Source organism: Zonotrichia leucophrys, chromosome 8 (assembly GCF_028769735.1).
Source record: "Zonotrichia leucophrys gambelii isolate GWCS_2022_RI chromosome 8, RI_Zleu_2.0, whole genome shotgun sequence".
Classification (NCBI taxonomy): domain Eukaryota; kingdom Metazoa; phylum Chordata; class Aves; order Passeriformes; family Passerellidae; genus Zonotrichia; species Zonotrichia leucophrys.
In genome coordinates, this window is record NC_088178.1 from 26,004,588 (window position 1) to 26,025,360 (window position 20,773).

At 56.5% G+C, this 20,773-nt stretch overlaps 2 protein-coding genes across 4 annotated transcripts; both read left to right on the forward strand.

The window, feature by feature from the left end:
• Positions 1 to 603: 603 nt before the first annotated feature.
• ACOT11 (acyl-CoA thioesterase 11) lies at positions 604 to 18,005 on the forward strand. 3 transcript variants are annotated; one of them, XM_064720178.1, is made up of 17 exons: positions 604 to 746; positions 4,671 to 4,746; positions 6,096 to 6,294; positions 8,050 to 8,119; positions 11,119 to 11,179; positions 11,366 to 11,467; positions 11,717 to 11,852; positions 12,426 to 12,582; positions 12,958 to 13,077; positions 13,165 to 13,309; positions 14,233 to 14,288; positions 14,416 to 14,482; positions 14,570 to 14,653; positions 14,741 to 14,874; positions 16,449 to 16,580; positions 16,653 to 16,779; positions 16,859 to 18,005. In XM_064720178.1, exons 1-17 carry the CDS (start codon positions 724 to 726, stop codon positions 17,012 to 17,014), a joined length of 1,845 nt encoding a protein of 614 aa, XP_064576248.1. In that variant the 5' UTR covers positions 604 to 723; the 3' UTR covers positions 17,015 to 18,005. The 3 variants fall into 3 exon arrangements, with proteins under 3 accessions (XP_064576248.1, XP_064576250.1, XP_064576249.1); XM_064720179.1 differs by lacking the exons at positions 604 to 746; positions 4,671 to 4,746 and adding exons at positions 1,589 to 1,740; positions 10,116 to 10,166; XM_064720180.1 differs by lacking the exon at positions 4,671 to 4,746 and having other exon boundaries at positions 611 to 746.
• A 1,383-nt stretch (positions 18,006 to 19,388) lies between these two features.
• TMEM205 (transmembrane protein 205) lies at positions 19,389 to 20,759 on the forward strand. The gene is made up of 3 exons (XM_064720185.1): positions 19,389 to 19,654; positions 19,741 to 19,904; positions 20,086 to 20,759. Exons 1-3 carry the CDS (start codon positions 19,525 to 19,527, stop codon positions 20,383 to 20,385), a joined length of 594 nt encoding a protein of 197 aa, XP_064576255.1. The 5' UTR covers positions 19,389 to 19,524; the 3' UTR covers positions 20,386 to 20,759.
• The last annotated feature ends 14 nt before the right edge of the window (positions 20,760 to 20,773 follow it).

Below are 20,773 nucleotides of genomic sequence, written 5' to 3' on the forward strand. Positions count from 1 at the left end.
AAACAGAGCAACACCTCCACTAAACCCAACAGTCGTTAAAATCAAACACAAATAGAACAACAGGTCCACTAAACCCAACAGTCATTAATGCAGTGACACGGCGATTTGCATTTTATTTCCTTGTATAAAAAAAAAAAAGGGACAAAAAGGGAGTTTGTGATAAGACCTGTCAGAGGTAGTTCAAAGGCAGAAAAGCCAGGGAGTGGATTGGATTGGTTTTGGAGAAGTTTGCCGAGGTTTTTCCGGATTGTGAGCTTGGTGTCGGCACCTGCGGCTCTGGGGAAAATACTGATATTTTCAGGTAAGTCTAACCGAGTGCCCCTGGCTGGGGTGATGGGGGCAGAAGGGGATGATGAGTGGGCTGGGGAGGGGATGCCCCCCAGGAGCCGCTCCCTGGGGGGGGATGAAGGCCAGCATCATCCCCGCGCTCCGCAGAGCTGCTGGCAGCGCGCCAGTGCCTCCCGCCGCTCCCGCCGCCAGCCCGGCACATTCCCGGCCGCATCCCCTGCCAAGCTCCCGAGCGCCGGCCATTTTCCAGGCGGGCCGCGATCTGCCAAGCGCTACCTTAAGAAAAGTTGCGCCTGGCCATATTCGAGGAAGCGGGCGGGGGTGTGTGCCTGGCCCCGGCCCAGGGCGCCGCGCCAGCCCGGCCTCGACGCCCGCGCCCGCAGGTGTCCGGACGCTTCTCCTCCGAGCCAGCCGTGGCACCGACACCTCCCGCAAATGCTCAGCTTCTTCTGGCTGAGGTGAGCCCTGCGGGGAGCTGGGCACCGTGGGGATCGGCGGGGAGCGCCGGGGATGGGGGAGCGCAGCTGCTGGAGAGAGTTCTTCATTCCCGCCTTGTCCTGGCACGCATCGGCGCCGGGCGGCTCTTCCGGGGGAAGGATGTGGGGTGAAAGCCCCTGGTGACCCCCTGCTCAGCCGGGTGGTGCTTTCCTGCCTTTGGGGTTGGCAGCGAGCCGTGCTGCTGCTCCGTCGTGGTGGGCACTGGCGGCTTGTCCATGGGGACGTGGCATCCTCGGGCTGCAGCGGGGACAGCGGCAAGAGCTGGGGACACCAAATCCCGCCCAGGGTGTGACAGGAGCTGTGCTGGGGGCTTTGGCTTGAATCAGCTTCTTTTCACTTAAAGTAGGGGCAGATATTTGGGAAGAATGGACACAGGGATGCTGGGAATGGTGGCGGCGTGGGGAGGGCAGAGGGACGTGCTGGGGCTGGTGGGTGGCACGATGCCATGGTGGTCGCCACCCCAGCAGCCTCAAATGAGGTGGTCTTGGCCACAGTAGGGACCACCACATCCCCATGGTGTTCACCTGGGCGTTTCCTACCCCAGTGCTCTCAGCCGTGGTGATCCCCATTGCGGGGAACACACAGTGAAGACCACCAGGGTGTGGGCCTTTGCAGCAGCCTGGTCTCCACTGTGGCGGTTCCCGGCTGTGGTGCTCTGAACGTGCTGGTGTTGATGTTATGGCAGCTCCTCCCTGGGAACGCCGTGGGTGGCAGGGCAAAGCTGCCCGGGCTGGGCGGTGCTCTTGGTGTCCCCATGCGTGTGAATGTTGGCCCTGGAGGTGTGTGCAGGTGCTCTGGGGTGGCATATGGCTCTGTTCACCCCCTGCACTGCAGCCAGACCTTTGTCCCTTTGTCCCCTGGGACACTCCCTGGGAGACTTCGGCCCTGTGCCGGCAAACCAGCGCCAGCCTTCGTGGGAGCCTCATGGGAGCTGCAAAGAGCACTCGGGCGGGGGTATGGATGGGGCTTTGGGCATGGCTGGGGCTGGGGGGGCTGCACCCTGTGCTGGGGAGGGCTGGGAGGGTGCTGGAGGTGTTCCTGCTCACACTGAGCGATGCTTTCCCATGGGTGATGGCTGGAAAACCATCAGCCCCTGGTAAGAGGAGTCATCCTGTGTCCCACTCTTGCCTTTGACCCTCGGTTTGCACTTTCCTGGCCCCGTGCCTTGCTTTGCTCCATGTACTCTAAGGAAACATGATGTGTGGTCCCAAAAATACCCATTGCAGTGTGTGCTGGCCTTTCTTCTGGGCTGGCCACCCTCCTGCACCACACTGCAGGCAGCTGCTGTGTTTCCTCACCGTGCTGTGACCTGGCAGTTCAGTGCCTCTTGTCCCATCCTGAGCAGCAGCTCTCATGCTGGGGACTCTGCTCCATCCTGGTGGGCATGGGGCGATGGGCTGGGCTGTGCTGGGCATCTCCAATGCTGCTGGCATTGTCACTGCTGGCAGGCCGGGTCTCAGGGGATGGACAGCCCTCACTGCCCTGTGGAGATGGCAGAATTTCCCAAAGTAGGTCAGGGTAATTTTTTAACGCGTGCAGATTTGCTTGTTACCATGGATATTGCTCAATTATACACCAATAATCCGCCATGAGAACTTCACTGTCGCCGCTTTCTTCCCCACCATCTCCCCACTTTTTTTTTCTTTAAATACTTCCAGGGAGGGGTCAGGTTACACCGAGGGGCTGGAGTGGGGATAGGAGACAGAACCAGGTGAGGAAAAATGGGGATTAGGTATTTGACAGGTGGCAGTGGATGGTGAGGGAGCTCTGAGGGCAGCTGAGGGTGGCCTTGCTCTGCCCAGACCCCTCCCAAAGCCCAGCACTTGGGATCCCCATTTTCACCTTTGTCTCTCCCTCTCTTCCACCGTCTTGGGGGTGGCTGAAGCAAACACCTGCTGTCAGTGGGCTCAAGGATTTGGGGGAACAGCTGTTCTCCTGCATCTCTGCCCAGCACCATCCCAGGGAGCTGTGGCACCCACAAGGGTTTGCAATGGAGGTTTGTGCACAGTGGTGATTTCTGAAGAGGCCAGCACTGAATTTCACAGCAGAAACGTTCCCTGCAGCTTGTGGGTGTTTGGGTGCTGTTGGACACCCCTCTGCCAGGGTGTAGGAGAGCTGTGGGGTGCTGTGGGGTCCCTCTCCCCAGTATTTGCAGGGTGGTTGGTGTGTTTGTTTTCCTCTCTGGTTTGCTCTGTGGGCTCCTTACGCCTTCAGCAGCACAGGAAGTGAGCGTGGCAGGAGGCAAGAAAAATATTCTGCTGGAAGGGATATTTTTTTCCCCAATGCAAACTTTTTTTTTTTTTTTTTTGGGTAGAAGTGGGTCACTCGAGGGGTGACAGAGTAAGAGCATCATCGCCTGGGTACTGCATCCCGTTGCCATGGTGACCCGAGGGCTGCATCAGTCAACAGCTTTAAAAATGTGACAGTTGAGTGAGGCTGAAGATTTTAATGAGGACAGACACTGGCTGGCTTGGTTTCCATAACAAATACTCCACAAATGCCCACCAGCTGGGTGGCTCTGGGTCTCGGGGTGCTCCCCTCCCCAGGCTGGGGCTGCCTGGCAAGCAGCAGGGGGATGATGCAAAGCAGACAGCTCTGAGTGTTTGTCCCCCTCCTGCTAACGCAACCCAGGGGACAAGGTGACACCACTGCCGAGCCAGCAGCAGGTTTGGGTTTCCAAGGAATGTCCCTCTGGAGCTGCTGGCTGGGGTTGTGGGGTGTAACAGGACCACCCCCAGCAACCAGCACCGCCTTGTGCCTGCACTGGGCAGCAAACCCATCCTGTTAAACAGGACGGTAACCCTTGCAGCGGGCTCCTGCAAGGGCAGCTGAGCCATCAGGAAGCTCCCAAACCTCAATAACAAGCCTGGAGAGGTCATGGGGCTAGGGAAAAGGTCATGGGGCTGGGGAAAGCAAAGCCTAGTGCTGCTGGGGCGGGGGTGGGAGGCTGCAAGAGGCTCCTGTTTGTGTCTTGTTTTGTACTGACCACATTGAGTGCACTCTGTGGGATGCCCCAACTCCTGATGGTGTAGGAAGAAAATCTACACCTTCCACTTTTTTAACCCCATGCCAAAATCAGTCAATCCCATACATTGGGAAAAGAGCTGCTACCTCCAGCAGTCTGGTTTTAGCTGCGTAGGAGGGGGATGTGTGCTGGGAAGCTGGGGGTATGCCAAGGGCCTGGCACTGTTGTGTCTAAAAGCAAACTGTAAATATGAAGCCTCTTCCCCTTCTTTTTCTTTTTTTGCTACAACTCCCACACTGCCTTTCCTTGCAGTGTCACCACGATGTCCAGCTTGGACACAGCCACCCTGCACGTGGCCTTGGAGCCTGCAGGCACCCAAGGACACAGGATGCCCTTGTGGAATGCCAGGGCTTGGCAGGCAGAGGGACTGGAGCAGCACTGCTGGAGCCGAGTGCTTCCCATTTGCTGCCCCCAGTACCACCCATGGCAGCCTCAGCCTTGCCTGCTGCCAAAAATACGCTCCTGGCTGTCTTGTGACTGCAGCAGAGTCCCTGCTCCGGCCAGGGGAGCTTCAAGGCACAGCCCTGTGTCACATGTAGCAACACTGGCACAGCATCGCTGGCTGAGGGGCTGGCCACGGCCCTGCAATGTGTGCTTGCTCCAGCTCCCCGAAATAGCTGGGGCTCTTTCGTCTGGGCTGGTGAGCGTGGGAGCTGACCCCCGTGGAATGGCAGGCACCTGCCCCAGCTCTGCCCTTCTCCCTGTCAGCCCTGATGGGTGCTGGAGAGGGGTCAGTGGTGTGGGAGGGATGTCAGGACGTGGGGACAGGCTGTGACAACCCGCCACACACTCTGCTGGGACACAGCCACCCCGTCTCTGCCCATCCTGCCGTAACCAGAGCCACTCTGCTCCTTTCCAGGTGTCTCTTAAAAATGGTCAAGGGGAATATTATAGTCCCTGAAGACATCTTGAGCTTCTGTTGCAATGGCCTCCAGGTACCCTCCGTGCCGTGCAACTAACCCGTGGCTCCCGTTGTGCTGCCAGCTACTAACCCAGGCCGTGCCAAGGGATGCCAGGCCTGGCTGCCTCCTCTCCCAGCACATTCCCACAGCCAGCAGCTCCTTCCCTGAGACTCAGAGCTGTCACACTCTGGGAGAATGACCGGCGGGATGCTGGGCCAGGCTGTCTGCTCACGCTGCAGCAGGCGGCTTTGGAGCTCTTTGCATTGCTGGCTCGTCCCCCAGAGCCTGCTGCCTTCCCAAAATAGCTCTGTGCTACTCGTGGAGGCGCTTCTGCTGCTGGGAAGCAGCCCAGGAGGTTCACAGAGGGGTGTGGAGGCTTCTGGAGGGGCTCTGGTGGGTCTCAGTGTGGGATGGGGGATCCCACCCTTGCCATGGGCTCACTGTGTCCCTGCCCAGGCCGGGTTTGTGCCGTTCCCGTTCCTGGGATGTCGTGTACCAGTAGCTATGGAAACAGAGGTTAGACCCGCTGGAGAAAAATGCTATTCTGAGAGGCAGCGAGCTCAGGGTAGTCGGGAAAGCTTCGTTTTCAGCATGAACCCATCTCTAAAGAATCCGGGCAAAGCAAAGGGCAGGGGAGCTGCTGCTGCAGCGGGACTCCTGCAACAAGTGCTGGGAGCAGGAGCTGCAGCGGGAGCAGAAAGCGGAAGGAAAGGCTCTGACGAAGCCCAGACAGCTCCTCGTGTCTGCTCAGTTACTCACCAGGCTAACTGAGTTCACCCCTTGTGTAACACGGCTCGCTGGACATCTCCCATCAGCTGTTTTCCCTGCCAGCACCCCCCCAGCCTCCTCTCTCTGCCACCCTGCTGCTCTGTGCCCTGCAAATGGCCAAGGAACATGTTTCACTGCCCTAACAACCCCAAACTGAGGATGCTTCTCCTCTGCTGCTTGTACCACATGGCTTCCAGTGCTTCCTTTGATGCAGGGGGGTGTTGGTGGAAGGTGTGCTGCACTGTCCAGCCCCAGGAGAGCAAGCCCACCCTGTGCTGCAGCACCCCAAAAATGAAACTGTCAAGGAGAAAAATCCCTTCCCAGAAGAGTGATTAACTTTGGAAGGGTTTTTTCGTGGTTTTTGGGAGGGAGCAGTGGGGTTGGGTGATAAATAGCCTGAAAACCTGGAGTAATCCCCTATGGAGCTTTTTTTAGAGGGATCTTTTCCTTTCAGCTGCAGGCACCTTGTCTTTGGCAAGGGCTGGGTGGGTTTGGTGGTGTGCAGGGCTGTGCAGGGCTGGGGTTCTCCCAGCTCTGTGTGGGGAATGTATTCACAGGTTCCTTCAGGGGATTTGCTTCCCCTTGGGGTAAAATGCAGCTTTTGTGCCCCACAGGGCTCGACCTCTGCACCCCGTGCCCGGGAGCCAGGGGAGCAGGAGGAGGCACCGGGGGCCATGGCGAGTGCCCCGGCTGCCCACAACCCCACCGAGGTGCAGATGAGCCAGCTGGTGCAGCCCTGCCATACCAACCACCGCGGGGAGCTCAGCACCGGCCAGCTGCTCAAGTGGATCGACACGGCCGCCTGCCTCTCGGGTAAGCCATGCTCTACCCATGGTGAGCCATCCTCTCCTTTGGTTAAACATCCTGTCCTTCTGTAAGCCATGCTCTTCCTCCAGTAAGCCATCCTCTCCTCTGGTGAGCCATCCTCTCTCCTGGTAAGCCCTCCTCTACCTCCTGTAAGCCATCCTCTCCCTTGGTAAACCATCCTCTCCTCCTGTAAGCCATCCTGTTCCTCTGGTAAGCCATTCTCTCCTCCTGGTAAGCCATCCTCTCTCCTGGTAAGCCCTCCTCTACCTCCTGTAAGTCATCCTCTTCCTCTTGTAAGCCATCTTCTCCTCCAGTAAGTCATCCTCTACCCATGGTAAGCCATCCTCTTCCTCTGGTAAGTCATCCTTTACCCATGGTAAGCCATCCTCTTCCTCCTGTACACCATCCTCTCCTCTGGTAAGCCATCCTCTCCCTCCTGTAAGCCATCCTCTCCTCCTTGTAAGTCATCCTCTCCTCCAGTAAGCCATCCTCTCCCCTGGTAAGCCATCCTCTCCCTCCTGTAAGCCATCCTCTCCTCCTTGTAAGTCACCCTCCCCTCCACTAAGCCATCCTCTCCCCTGGTGAGCCATCCTGTCCCTCTGGAGCCCTCGTGCTGCTGGCTGCCAGGGAAGGCAGCAGGCAGCATGCACAGGAGCAGCTCATCCCTGGCAGCCCAGCACGGTGTGTGCCTCGCAGTGACGCCAGCTGGGGACCCACGTCATGGCGTTCTGCTGAGTAATTAGAGAGCAAAGAGGAGCAGGGCAAGGAGGGGAGGAGACGTGCACTGCAGCATGCCTGCTGGCTTGGGGACAGATGAAAATCCTTCCTCTGTAGGGCTGCCCTTCTCCTTGCCTGCTGTGCAGGGCATGGGGAGGGCAGGCTGGGGGCAGCCCAGCAGCAGCCAGCGTGGGCTGAGCTCCTCCACTCAGCAGGAAGCTATGGAGCTCACCAGCCTAGCCAAGCACAGGGAAGGTATGACAGGGGAACGGGTGCAGTTCTGCATTTGGATGGGGTTCCCAGAGCAGTTTTGCAGTCTGAGGTTCCTGGAGTCCCAAGGGAAAAGCTGCACACCAGCAGAGCAGCTTTGAAATATTTGCTGTGTATGGGGAGATGGAATCAGCTGCTGGTGCATCTCCACAGCTGCAAGCTCGTGGAAGGAAGGCAAACACCAACACACCCTCCAAACCTTCAAACATCTGCAGACCCACGCTGCTGTGGGTGGAGAAACCCCAAATCCCACTCTGGTTTGGGATTCAAGGGGCTTCAGCAGGGAGAGGGACACTGGCTGGGTGTCACCAGTGTCACCAGCCTGGGACTGTGACAGTGTTCGCAGGGGTCTTAGGATGAGGGAAGAGACAAGGATCTGACTCCATGTTTCAGAAGGCTTGATTTATTATTTTATGATATATATTATATTAAAACTATACTAAAAGAATAGAAGAAAGGATTTCATCAGAAGGCTAGCTAAGAATAGAATAGCAAAGAATGATAACAAAGGCTTGTGGCTCAGAGTGTCCTAGCCAGCTGACTGTGATTGGCCATTAATTAGAAACAACCACATGAGACCAATCACAGATGCACCTGTTGCATTCCACAGCAGCAGATAACCATTGTTTGCATTTTGTTCCTGAGGAAGAAAAATCCTACGGAAAGGATTTTTCCTAAAAGATGTCTGCAACATGGGGCAGAGGATCCCTCGTGCCCCACACACCCTCAGCACGCTGCTGCAGGTTGCTGATGCAGTTTGTTTTTCCTTTCCAGCCGAGAGACACGCCGGCTGCCCGTGCGTCACGGCTTCCATGGACGACATCTATTTTGAGCACACCATTAGGTAAATTCCCAGGCAAACGCTGGGGTTCCCCATCTGCCCTCTGCAACGTGGGCAGGGGCTGGAGCTGGGAGCAGCGTGCCCAGAGGAGGAGGAGGTGCAGGGGCAGTGCCAGGCTGGCAGGGCAGCCAGGGATGAGGCTGCAGGGCTGCTGTCTGCTCTGATTTATCCGCCGTCTGCTCGCCTGGGGAGCTCCAGCCGCGCTGGCTTCCCGGTATTTCCCCCAGCGCCAGCTCCTCCCTGGCTTTGTTCAGGAAGCAGCTCTGATTTAGTGCTCTGGAAAGCTGGAATCCTGCAGGCCGTGCTTCTGGAGCGGCTGTGTGGGTGGCAGAGGCACAGAGGGCTCGCCCACCCAGCCCATAGTGCTCCCGGCTTTGTGGGATGTGCCAGGCTGGGCAGTGCCCGCTCAAAATTCCATCCCAGGCTGGTCCTGGCATCCCCTGGGTGCTGCCCCACAGAGCTGCCCCTCTGATTCCTGCAGCCCTTGGGATGTGGTGTTTCAGGGGACAGTGTTTCTCCTGAGCTGAGGGGACAAAAACCCTCCCAGGGTTCCATCCTCATCCTCCACAGGCTCCCAGTACTGAGAGCATTCCCACCCAGCATTCCCAAAGCAGTCTCCTCCTTTTGTACCTCCAGCAAGCCCAGGTAGTGCCACCCACCTTTACTCATCTCTCAGAGCCCCCACACCCCCTGTGCCTGTCTGCTCCCACCTGGGTGCCATTCCAGGGGGCTCCCTGGGGTTTTGCCATGCAGTATAGGATCCGTGCAATATAGGATCCATGCAATATAGGATCCATGCAGTATAGGATCCGTGCAATATGAGATCCGTGCAATGTGAGATCCGTGCAATATAGGATTCATGCAATATAGGATCCGTGCAATATAGGATCCATGTAATATAGGATCCGTGCAATATAGGATCCATGAAATATAGGATCCATGCAATATGGGATCCATGCAATATAGGATCCATGCAATAGGGATCCGTGCAATATAGAATCTGTGCAATACGGGATCCGTGCTGCCCAGCAGTTCCTGCCTTGCCATGCGGGATCCATGCAGTTCAGGATCCATGCAGTTCAGGATCCATACTGCCCAGCCATTCCCTGCTGTGCAGGTACCAGTGTGGGTACCCAGGGCTGGCACTGGGGTCCCTGGCTGTCAGCTGATTTGTTTGGCACTGAGAAGTCTGACTCAGTCTTGGGTTTTACTGTCATTCCCAGGAAATGATGAACTCACACTTTTGCCCTCCCACATGAGGTGCCCGTTTCCCTGGGGCTTAGCTCCATGAGAAATCCACAGTGTGGGGATATGGTGCAGCAGGAGGTGGAACCACTGGGGTTGATACCCTGCTCCTGGGGCAACTTTTCCCCATGGGTTTCAGGAGCAGGGAAGAACAGCCCCAAGGCCACTCCACAGCACCGCATCAAGCCCTGCAAAGCATTTGTCCCTCCTCAGGGGTGAGCTGGGCACTGCTCCAAGGGGGCAGGGAATTTGTGCTGCTCCTGGCTCGGATCCCACTTGCTCTGGTCCAGCTCAAGGCTCCGAGCAAGGGGCCTGGCAGGGATTTCCTGCAGAGCTGTTGGGAGGTGGAGGAGTTTTGTGTCAGATCTCCTTCCTGGCTGTTTGTGCCTTCTGCTGCCCTTGTGCTGTCGGCGAGAGGCAGGGAGGAGACCCCAAATTATTGCTGGCTTAAAACTCACTGGCTGGGCAGCAGATTGTCCCCGTCCCTGTGCCCTGCTGTGTGGAAGTGCAGCCTCTGGGGAGGATCACACTTACCCCTGAGTGGGGCTTTGTGTGGCATTTATGGCACTGTTTGATAAGGACAGAGAAGATAAAGCACTTTTAGGGCTATAAATAGACATGTGGGGCTGCCAGCCTGCCTGCCTGGCCCCTTGCCCTTGCATGCCCCTCGCCACAAGCCCACCCAGAGCATCCATCTGGCTGCCTCCATGGCCTCTAACGCTGTCCCCACGTTTGGTGTCTCTCTTTGCCCCAGCCAGCCGTCTGCCAGCCCTGCTGGGCAGCGGGACGGGAGGAGCGCGCTCGGGTACGGACGTGTTTGGCCCTAGAGCAGCCAGCCTAGCACAGTGCTGCCGTGAGTTGGGAGCCCTAACCCCACTGACCAGGCATGGCATGTCAACAGGGGCTGCTCACCTAACCCTGCTAACCTCCTGGCATGCCAGGGTGCGTGCTGGGGGACGGCCAGAGGCGCCAGCTCCTGCCACTCCTGCTCCAGCCAGAGCCAACGTGCACAGTGTGACACTCACAGAGCTCATCTGGAGCCTGAAGGCACATGTGAGGGCACAGGGTTTGGAGAAGTGGTGGTTACAGGGTTTATTTTTCCACTGAGTTTCCTAGCACTGGTCTCTTTTGGGGAATGAGGAATATTCCTGATTTAAAAATGTTATTCGGTGCAGACTGCTGTCGGCATCACTAAAAAATTTAATTTGCTCATTCCATGGGTGCCAGTCTGGAGTGGCTCAGGCTGCAGGGTCTGTGTGTGTACTCTGAAGCCTGCTGAAGGCACAGAGGGGAGCAGCTGCCAGCTGTTTCATTTCAGAGATGGTGCAGAATGCCCCTGGCTGGCCCTGCCTCCTGCCACCTCCCATTATCCCAAGGTGTCCATTGCTTGTGGGGAGGCCCCGTGGCTGGTCCTGTGTGCAGGACAGTGGATGCAAGGCTGGAGGAGCCGTTTGCTCTGGCAGGAACGTGCATGCCCACATGGGCAGGGGTGCCAAGCAAGCCTTGGGCACCCCTTGGGTGTCACCCCAGACCTGGGTCCCACTTGCACACAGCTGCTCAGGGCTCACATCTCACTGCTCTCACATTCAGGGGTGGCTGTCCCCGTGTCCTGCTGGCCATCTGGCATGTCCCACAGTCCCAGGGAGCCTCACCACAGCGGGCAGTGAGCTGGAATGCCGTGGCACCTCAGAGGCAGCTGCTTGGTTGCTGTTCTCCCCCAGTAACCCCAGACCCTTTCTCCTCTTCCTGTTTTTCAGCGTCGGGCAAGTTGTCAACATCAAAGCCAAAGTGAACCGAGCCTTTAACTCCAGCATGGAGGTTGGTGTGTGCCCCTGCCCCTGTCCCCCTTGCTGTGTGCCCGTGGCCAAATCCCCAAATCCTCCCACAATTCCCAGCTTTAATCCCATGTGTCCATCGTTTTTGGCTGGCTCTGGCTCTCTCATGGTGGGATGTGGGTTCCTGGTGAGCAGAGCCAGCTCTCAGGGGTGCTGTGCCCTCTCCCAGGTGGGCATCCAGGTGAGCTATGAAGACCTGTGCAGCGGGAAGCACTGCAGCATCTGCAAGGCGTACGCCACCTTCGTGGCACAGGGCCCCATGGGCAGCAAGGTGAGCAGTGGCTGCTGGTGGGGGCACTCTGACGCCTGCCTCACACAGAGGCAGTGAGGAAATGGCCTCTGTGAGGCTGGGCTGGGTCAGCTTTCCATCATGGCTGTTTCTCCATGGGTCAGTGATGCTCTGTCCCGTGCTTGGGGGATGGACAGTGGGTGGCTCTGGGCCTTGCTCTGGGCGTGGAGGGCACCTGCTCTCTGCTGCTGGTCCCCCAGCAGGGCTGCACCCTGCCCCATCCCTCTGCAGGTGAGGCTGGAGCCTGTGATCCCACAGACAGAGGAGGAGAAGATCGAGTACAGCATTGCTGCCGAGCGCCGCCGCATGCGCCTGGTGCACAAGGACACCCTCAAGGACCTGCTCACCAGCAGCCCCCAGGAAACTGGTACCGTGCCCTGTTTGCTTCCAAAATAGCCCTGATGCCCTCTGGTGACATCCCACTCCTCAGCAGTGTGCTGGGGTGATCACCACGTGGTGGTTTGGGAATGCCCTGGCCATGGTGGGATCAGCGCCACCATCCCAGACTGCCAGGCCTGGAGGTTTATGGGGTGATGGAGTGGGAGGGCAGCTGTGGGGAGAGGGACAAGTGTCACTATAGGACATGAGACAACATAACGTGGACTCGCTGCTCTTTCCAAGGAAAAAAAGGGACTTTTTATTTTCTGCCTCCAACATTTATAGATTTCCAAAAGTGACAGTGGATTGGAGGGTGAAAGTGCCACCTCTCCAATGACACTGGACAAACCAACAGTCCATCAAATTTATCCTCCGTAAAAGAATGCAAAAACAATAAGTTATTTGCATAAAGTGTGCGAGAAAGTTCGTTACAAGAATGTCAACATCAGAAGGCTTAGAAAAACTTAAAAAAATCAGGGTGACAGACAGGGGCTGGTGGGGTGCTGGGAGAGGGGTCCCAGTGGCCGTACAGCACACTGAACCCTGCTGTCCCCCGTGGCAGAGCTGGAGACGCGGGACGGCAGCGGGGCGGTGCCGGCGGAAAGGACGCGGGTGGAGAGCGTGGAGCTGGTGCTGCCTCCCCACGCCAACCACCTGGGCAACACCTTTGGGGGGCAGATCATGGCCTGGATGGAGAATGTGGCCACCATCGCAGCCAGGTGACCCGAAAAGGGGGCCAGGGGGACCCAAATTAGATGTTTGCTCCAGCAAAGCGCAGCCATTAACCCAGATGGAGCCAGGACAGGGAGGGGACACCGGCGGCTGGGTCTGGCCACAGGTGAACTGTAGGGATGGTGCCCAGCATGTCACCCTTGGGTGACACTGCACAGGGAGTCCCACAGGTGCTGAGGAACCCCAAGGAAAGGTTCACACTCACTGCAGTTCACACTCATTGCAGTTGGTTCATTGTTCCTTCTCACACCTGGCTTTGGGATCCAGGGGTGACATTTTTTGGGGTCTCATTGTCTCTGGCTGGCTCGGGGAGGGTGCCGTGGTGTGGGGCCATGGCTGGGGTGTGACACCTGTCCCCACAGCCGTCTGTGCCATGCCTACCCCACGCTGAGGGCCATCGAGATGTTCCACTTTCGGGGCCCGTCGCAAGTTGGAGACCGCCTGGTGCTCAAAGCCATCGTCAACAACGCCTTCAAGAACAGGTGGGTGCCGGTGGTGGGGGTGCCCTTCCTGCCCTCCCCACGGCCCTCTGCTCCCTCTGCTCCCTCATTCCCATTTCTTTCTGGCAGCATGGAGGTGGGGGTGAGCGCCGAGGCCTACGGGCAGGAGATGTCTGTGAGCCGCCGGCACATCAACAGCGCCTTCATGACCTTCGTGGTGCTGGACCAGCAGGGCCAGCCCCGCACGCTGCCTATGGTGGCACCTGAGCCAGGGGTAAGCACAGCAGGGCTGGCTTCTCCCCAGCCTGGTGGCATGGGGAAATATCCCACTCAGCCCCCGAGGGCTCTCGGATTTGCGGCAAAACAAATGGAGTTTTGTGGTGGTGGGAATGCAATTGCTCAATAGCTGGTGGATTGAGTTGATTGCTCGGTGTAACTGATAAAATAAACCACTTGCCTGAGCAGAGAGGGAGGTGTATTAGCCATGCAAGGCTTAGCAGAGTATTTTTTCTGTAATTTCGGGGAGGGAATGTTGAGGTGGTTTTGTACCTTTCAAAGCATCCTAATCCGTAATTTGCTGGGATCCAAATATTTAGGGAAATCTGTCACATGAGCACAGCAGCAAAGAAAACATGCATGCGTCTCAGCTTCTCCTGGGCTGATCCTTGTCCAGCTCTCTCATTTTTTTGATGCCTTAAAACTAGGATCTCCCACCGTGATGGAGACCATCTCATGGCCAAAGTTGGGCACCCTGAAAACTCCTCTCACCCACTTTAAAATACCACACTAGCACTTTCTTCAAAAATAAGCTGCTTTTTTCTTGGCTTTTATTTCCCCAGGAGAGGACATTTGCAGGTGCTAGGGCACACAGGTTTTGTTTCAGGAGCTTTGTTCAGGTTTGCAGCCACAACAAGTATTTTCCCTTATGTACCAGTGCCCATCACTTGATCAGAGTGTGGTGACAATGCTGAAATAAATCACAATTAATCACGGACCATCACTGCAGTGTGGCCAGGGTGGCAGCTGTCAAGCAAGAGGGCTTCACTTTCCAGCCCTTCCCTGCTGAGTGTTTTTCCCACTCCCAAAACGGCTTTTTTTTTTTTTGTTGTTTGTTTTGTTTTGTTTTGTTTTGTTTTTGGGTTTTTTTTTTTAATCCTCCTTTTCCTATTAACTTAATTGCCTTTTCCCATTTATCAGGATGGAGAAAGGAGGTACAGAGAAGCCAGTGCTAGGAATAAAATTCGGCTGGACCGGTGAGCAGCAAAACAAGTGGGATGTGGGGCTGGAGGAAGGAGGAAAGGGGGGCTCAGCACTGGGGGGCAGGGACACTCTGGGGGTGCTTTGTGTCCCCTCACAAGGGAAGCTGTTCCTTTGCTGCAGAAAATACGTCGTCTCCTGCAAACAGACCGAGGTGCCGCTCTCCGTGCCCTGGGACCACAGCAACAAGGTAGGATGATCCCCGTGGGAGCTGCTGCCTCCTGCTCCTCCTCCTCCTGCTCCCCCTCGTGCCCCTGACGTGCTGCCCCTGCCCCAGGTCTATCTGAGCTACAACAACGTCTCTGCGCTGAAGATGCTCGTGGCCAACGCGAACTGGGCGCTCGCCAGAGAGAAGGAAAAGGTGCTAAACCCTGTCCCCGCTCCCTGGGCCCCAAAACACGGGCAATCCCAGTGGGAACAAGTCCCAGCTGTGCCCTGTGCTCCCCAGGTGCGGATGTACACGCTGGAGGAGGACAAGTTCCTGTCCTTCCGCATCGAGATGTCCGTGTGCATCCCGGCCAGCCGAGCCTTCTCCCTGCTCTCCAACCTGCGGCGCCGGCACGAGTGGGACAGCCACTACGTGTGAGTGCTGCAGCCTCCCCAAAAACACACCCCTGTTGGAGCTTAGGTGTTAATTGCTGCCCCGAGATGTGCGGGATGTCTCTGTTTCGGCCTGCGCGGCTGAAGAACAAGTCTGGACTCTTCAGTTTTCAGTCTTGAAGTTGTTTATTGATTCTTATCTATAAAATTTTCTTTCTGCCCAGCCAAGGTCTGCTCAGCCAGGCAGCCACAGGCAGTCTGACCGCCCTCAGGGCGGTGTTGTCTTTTTATACTACAAACTATGTGTAACATATTTACAATTACCTTCCAATACCTATCACCTATGTTAGACAGTGCACTTCTACTCTAAACCAATCCCAAAGTGCCAACATCACTGCAGAAAATGGAGACCAAGAAGAAGAAGAAGAAAGGCTAGACATGCCCAAGTTCCTCCGTCTTGTCCCCAAAACCCCCATACCAAAAATCCTAAAATCTACATTTTCACCCTGTGATAATTTTATTATTATACTATTTAAACTTCTTTGACTTTCAGGTCCTCATACAAAGCTGGTAACTTGCTCCAGGGGTCATAATCAAATCCCCAGGTGTTCTGGGCTGCGTGCCAGGGTCTCTGAGCCCCCTGGCGGGGTCCTTGGCAACTCTGGACACCCGGAGGGATGTACTGAGTTCTGACACACCCCAGGCTTAAGCCTTGTGGTTGAGCATCCCTTTGGGCTTTCCTGACAGCCAGTGTGTTGCCTTGTGTCTCGGTTTGGAAGGGCAAGTGTCTGCTAAGGAAGCCAGGAACCTCCCCTGAAATGGAGAGTGTAAACCCTCCCCACCCCTCTGAATTGCTGTAAATTTTAAATTAAGGAGTTGTCAGGCAAAAAATATGGGAGCAGGAAATAACAGTTCTTTAATAGGGAAGAAAAGGATAAAATAAACAGTGCAGTACACTAGAACAACACGGACAGAGTCAGAACCCAACCTGACACCCTGTGTGGTGTTGGCAGCTGTCCCATTGTAATTGTGGCTGCAGTCCTCCTGCAGTGTCAGGGGTGGTTCTGCTGGAGCAGGGATCCTGTAGAAAGGTGCAGGCTTCTTCTGAAGATCCAGTGGAAGAAGAGGCAGCTGCTGTTCCTCTGGGAAATCCAGTGGAGAAGCTGTGCTGGTGTTCCAGAATCTCCAGATTATATCTGGGTAGCAATGCTTGGCTCCTCCCTCTGGGCGGAGCATCTCCCAGTGGGATGCTGCAGTTCTTATCAGCCATGCAGGGACATTCAATAGCTGTTATCAGCAGATGTCCCCTCTTGAGGGAGAAGTGATTGTGGAAGAGATAAGGAAAAACTGCCCACATGACAAAAGACAACTGCCATACAGGTGGTGGTAGAGTACATCTTGCCTTGCAGTCTGGAACACCTTGCTTGCTCCTGGAGACCCCTCACACGGTGTGCCCCTGTCCTGGCTCCATCTGAGCTGATGGCTGCTCTTTGCTGGAGCAAACATCCATTTTGGGTCTCCTCAGATATTTTGGGTCTGCTGGTGGGCTGTAAATGTGTAAGGCCCAAATTCAGGGGCACAGCAGGGTTTCTGTGACCAGTCCCCTCCCCTTCCAGGAGTGCTGAGCTTGTCCAGAAGGTCGATGACGATGACATGATCTACCACGTGGTGAGCCAGAAGCTCAGGAATGAGAACAAGCCGCAGGACTTTGTTATCCTGGCGTCCCGGCGGAAGCCCTGCAGCAAGGGGTGAGTGTCCAGCCCGAGCCCCGCTCCCTGCCTCGCAGGCTGTGCCAGCTGACCGGGCTGTGTCGTCCCCAGGGACCCCTACGTGGTGGCCTTTCGCTCGGTGACGCTGCCCACGCACCCCGCCAGGCCCGAGTTCACGCGCGGGGAGACGCTCTGCTCCGGCTTCTGCATCTGGCCGGAGTCACAGGAGATGAGCAAGGTGGGAGATGCTCCCACAGCCCCTGGGGGAGGCTCCTCCCCGCTCTGTGGCCCTGCTGACCTCGCCCTGTGCCCTGCAGGTGGCTTATTACAACCAGGCCATGCCGGGGTACCTGACCTACGTCACCACCAACGTGGCGGGGCTGTCCTCAGACATCTGCTCCACCTTCGAGGCCTGCGAGAAGTTCCTGCTGAAGAACAAGGAGGACCTGATCTCACGGCTGCAGGACTTCTAGAGCCACGGCCCCCTGCTGACAGACGGACAGACAGACAGATGAGGGGACACTTCTGTGGTGGAAGGGAACGTGGGATGGTGGCACCCAGACCCTGCCTCCCTGGGGGCTTTGGTCCCAGGGGCTGGGGTGGAGGGGCATTGCTGTACCACCTCACCCCCTGCACTGATGTGTCACACCTCTTCTTCTTTCTTTTTTATTATTTTATTTAGAAATTTTGTAAGCTGATGTACAGGACGTGGTTTTCTAGTTCACTTAACACTACTTGAATCTTTGTATGATCCAAAATCTTCCCAAGCCAGATTGTTTTTTTCTGTGGGACATAACTGGTTCCTTTTGAGGCAGCAAAGGGAGAGAGGGGGCAGTGATGTGGGGTGGCTGCAGTGATGTGGGTGACTCTCCCCAGTGCTGCTCCTTCTCCTGGGCAGGGCTGGCAAACAGCCCCTGCTCTTCCTGGGCTGAAATCCCACCCCATCAGCAGCAATAGAAGTGTTCTGAAAGGACAGACATCCCTGTCTGCTCTGGGTGAGTCTCTGCTCCAGGGGCTGGCTGTGTGGTGAGCCTGGAGCAGGGTCCTGCACCCACAGCTCACCTGGGCTCAGGTGGAGCTGGGGAACTTTGAGGCAGGACTGTGCTGCAGGAAAGGGGTGGCTGATAAGCAGAAGGAGCTCCTGCCCCTCTCCTCCAGTGGCTCCCAGCCCTGGGCTGGCTGTAGCCATAAACCCCCAATCTCTGCTCTATCTCCCGTCATAAACATCTCAGCTCAAGGCCTGGCATGGCAACCTCCAAAAGATAAAGCCATCTTAGGCTGAACATGGTACAAAACATTCAGTTTTTATAGAGCCCTCTTATCTCCCAAAACTCAGAGCAATCCTGCCTTTTTATCACCGGGACAAGAGCCATCCTTCCTGCTCACCGTTAGGAATTGCTGCTGCTTGATTAAAGTGGAGGGCATGATGTATTTGCCTGAACATTAAACTCTAACTGACCTCTCCCTCTCCTCCAGTATTGTGCTTTTTCCTGCTGGGAGGCCCCGGCCAGGCCTGGCTCCAGTCTGGCTGGGTCCCTGGGGGTGCAGGAGTGACCTGGGGGCACGGCAGAGCCTTGTGTGCTTTGTGCTTCTGCAGGAAAACTGCAGCCCTACAGCATCTGCTGGTCCTTGGGGGCATGGCCAGCAGGGCTGGGCAGCCTGGAGCATCCCTGGAGCTCCCATCTTCACTGCCTCATCCCACAGAGGAGGAGGAACCTGCTGGTCACTGTCCCTACAGCCCCTCCCAGAGCCCTTTCTTTGCCTTCCCCATCAATGCGCAGCTCTAGGACCAATTCAGCAATCAATCACCATTTTCTTAATGCCTTTTAGAAAAAGGGAGTTACCCCCTGCTCTGAGTAGCCTTCCAACCTGCATGAAAACACCTTGGAGCTCTCCCTGCTAATTCCTGCATGGAGGAAATCCAAATCATTTGGAGAGGCAGATCTGGGGCCTCGGGAGCAGCAGGGCTCAGAGCCCACCACTGCCTTCCTGTCCAGGATTGATGCAGGAAACAAAGTCCCACCTAAGCACCACGGCTGCCATCCAGGGCTGATGGAGGATGGAAAAATCCCCCAAAACACCAAGAAGCTTTTGGAAAAGAAAAGGCCATGAATAAATACAGCTGGGGATTTACAGGCCAGCACTCCAGGCTGGATGTGGGCGCCTTCTCCGGTGTGCTGCCATCATGAGAAGGTATAAGCACCTGATTTTATGGGTGCCTAAATAAATACATGGAGCTAATATATCACAATACAGGGCATATTTATCTGCCTTGCAGGAGTGGGACAGAATCAGACGGCAGTGTCTCTCTCAAGGCCAGCCCCGCTGTAATTCATGCCCCGAGGCAGCAGCCGAGGGGAGGAGGAGGAGGAGGAGGAATTCTGCAGGCAGCAATATTGATGGGCTACTCCCAGAAGCTTTGTTTTAATTAATTTTCAGAGAGCTCCATGCAGTGGATCAGGCAGCTCTTTCAAAGCCTCCTCCCCGTGCTCTTGTGCGGGGTCTGGGGCAGGGGGGTGAGCCTGGGAGCCCCGTACTCCTTCGAGCCCCCAGGTTTTTGGTTAAACAGTGCAGAAACTGTTCTGTTTTTAAACAAGGGGGGTTCCCCCTGGCCAAGAGGCCTCTGATGGCCATGGTGTGGGCAGGTGAATTTGTCCCAGCTTTTCTCTTCCCCTTTTTATTGACTTTGTGCTGGTTCCTGCCAGAGGTCAGTGGGGCGTTGGCTGGACTTTGCCAAAAGTCCACCCCAGGCATGTGGCTCCCAGGTGCTGACGCAGAGCCCTGCCCTGAGATACGAGGGGACTGAAGAGCAGCTCTGCAGCCCGGTCGGGTGTGTGGTGGTGAGGCTGGAACGGGGCTGTGCCAGCTCCAAAGCTTTCCCTGAGTAAGCAGGTTTGGGAACCTGAACTGCATTTGCCCTGTGAGCAGCAAGGTGACAGCAGCAGCCACAGCTCGGTGCCGAATCCGGGCTGACCCGGCTGACATGACGGGACCTGTCCCCATCCAGCACGCCATGGCGAGTGACACAGAGCCCTCCAACGCCATCAAACTGCTGCACCTGTTCGTCCTGTCCACCTCCTGGGGAATGCAGGTCTGGGTGACCTTCGTGGCCGGTAGGTTGGGCTGCGCTGTGCTCTCTGCCCCGGGGGGTGGCATGGGGAGGGGGCTTTGCCCCAGGACTCACCTGGGTCCTTTGCAGGGTTTGTGATGAGCAGGCACCTCCCTCGCCACACCTTTGGCTCCATCCAGCGCGAGCTCTTCCCCTACTACTTCCACATCAGCTCCACCTGTGCCTTCCTCAGCCTGACCCTGTTTGCCATGTCCCACCCCAGCGAGCAGCTCAGCCAGGAGCACAAGACCCAGGTATATTCCCCCTTCCTCACACACAGCCCCAACCCCTTCCTCTGCTCTTCTGGCTGGCTTGCAAACTGTGGAGACCCATACACAGTTAAAAGAAGCCCACAAGCACCCAAACTGCAGCAAGCCAGGGGGCCTGGGGGAGAAATTTAACTCCCCACCCGTGGGGTGGCTTTGCTCCCTGCAGACCATCATCTTCCTCGTGTGCATCGCCGCCTCGGTGCTGAACACACAGTGCTTCGGGCGGGCGGCCTCCGAGCTGGTGGCTGAGCTGCAGCGGGTGGAGCAGAGCCACGGGCTGGGGCAGGAGCTGGGGCTGGCAGCCCGCGAGCCCCGCCGGCAGCTCCGCGCCTCCGACCCCGCGTACCGGCGCCTGGCACGCAGCTTCGCCCTGCACCATGCTCTGTCCTCGCTCTGCAACCTCCTGTGCATCCTGTGCAACGGGCTGAGCCTGTGGCACCTGGCTGCCCAGCTCTCTGCCCTCTGAGGGCACTGCCAGCTGCTGGCTGCACAGTGCCCAGCCCCTGCTGCCCCGCTGTAAAGCAGCCCCAGCTCTGGGCATCAAAATGCAGCATCCTCAGGCGGAGAGACTCTTGCTGTGTTGAAATTTAGGAAATGTTTTCTGTAGAGCTGCCTGCAGCCAGCCTCTGTGATGGAAGCAGGAGTGTTTCATGGCTGAACAGCTTTCTAATGCCCCGTGTCTAAAGCTACAGTGTGCTTTAGCCATTTTACATTCCTGCAGAAGAGAATGAAATGAGAGACTGAGAATTACTTCTGATTAAAAGCCAAACGCTAATACAGAAGTCCAGAAGACCCTTCCTGTTAATGTAATGGATAAAGGTGTTATGTTGGGGCTCACAATCAGTGTCTGTCAT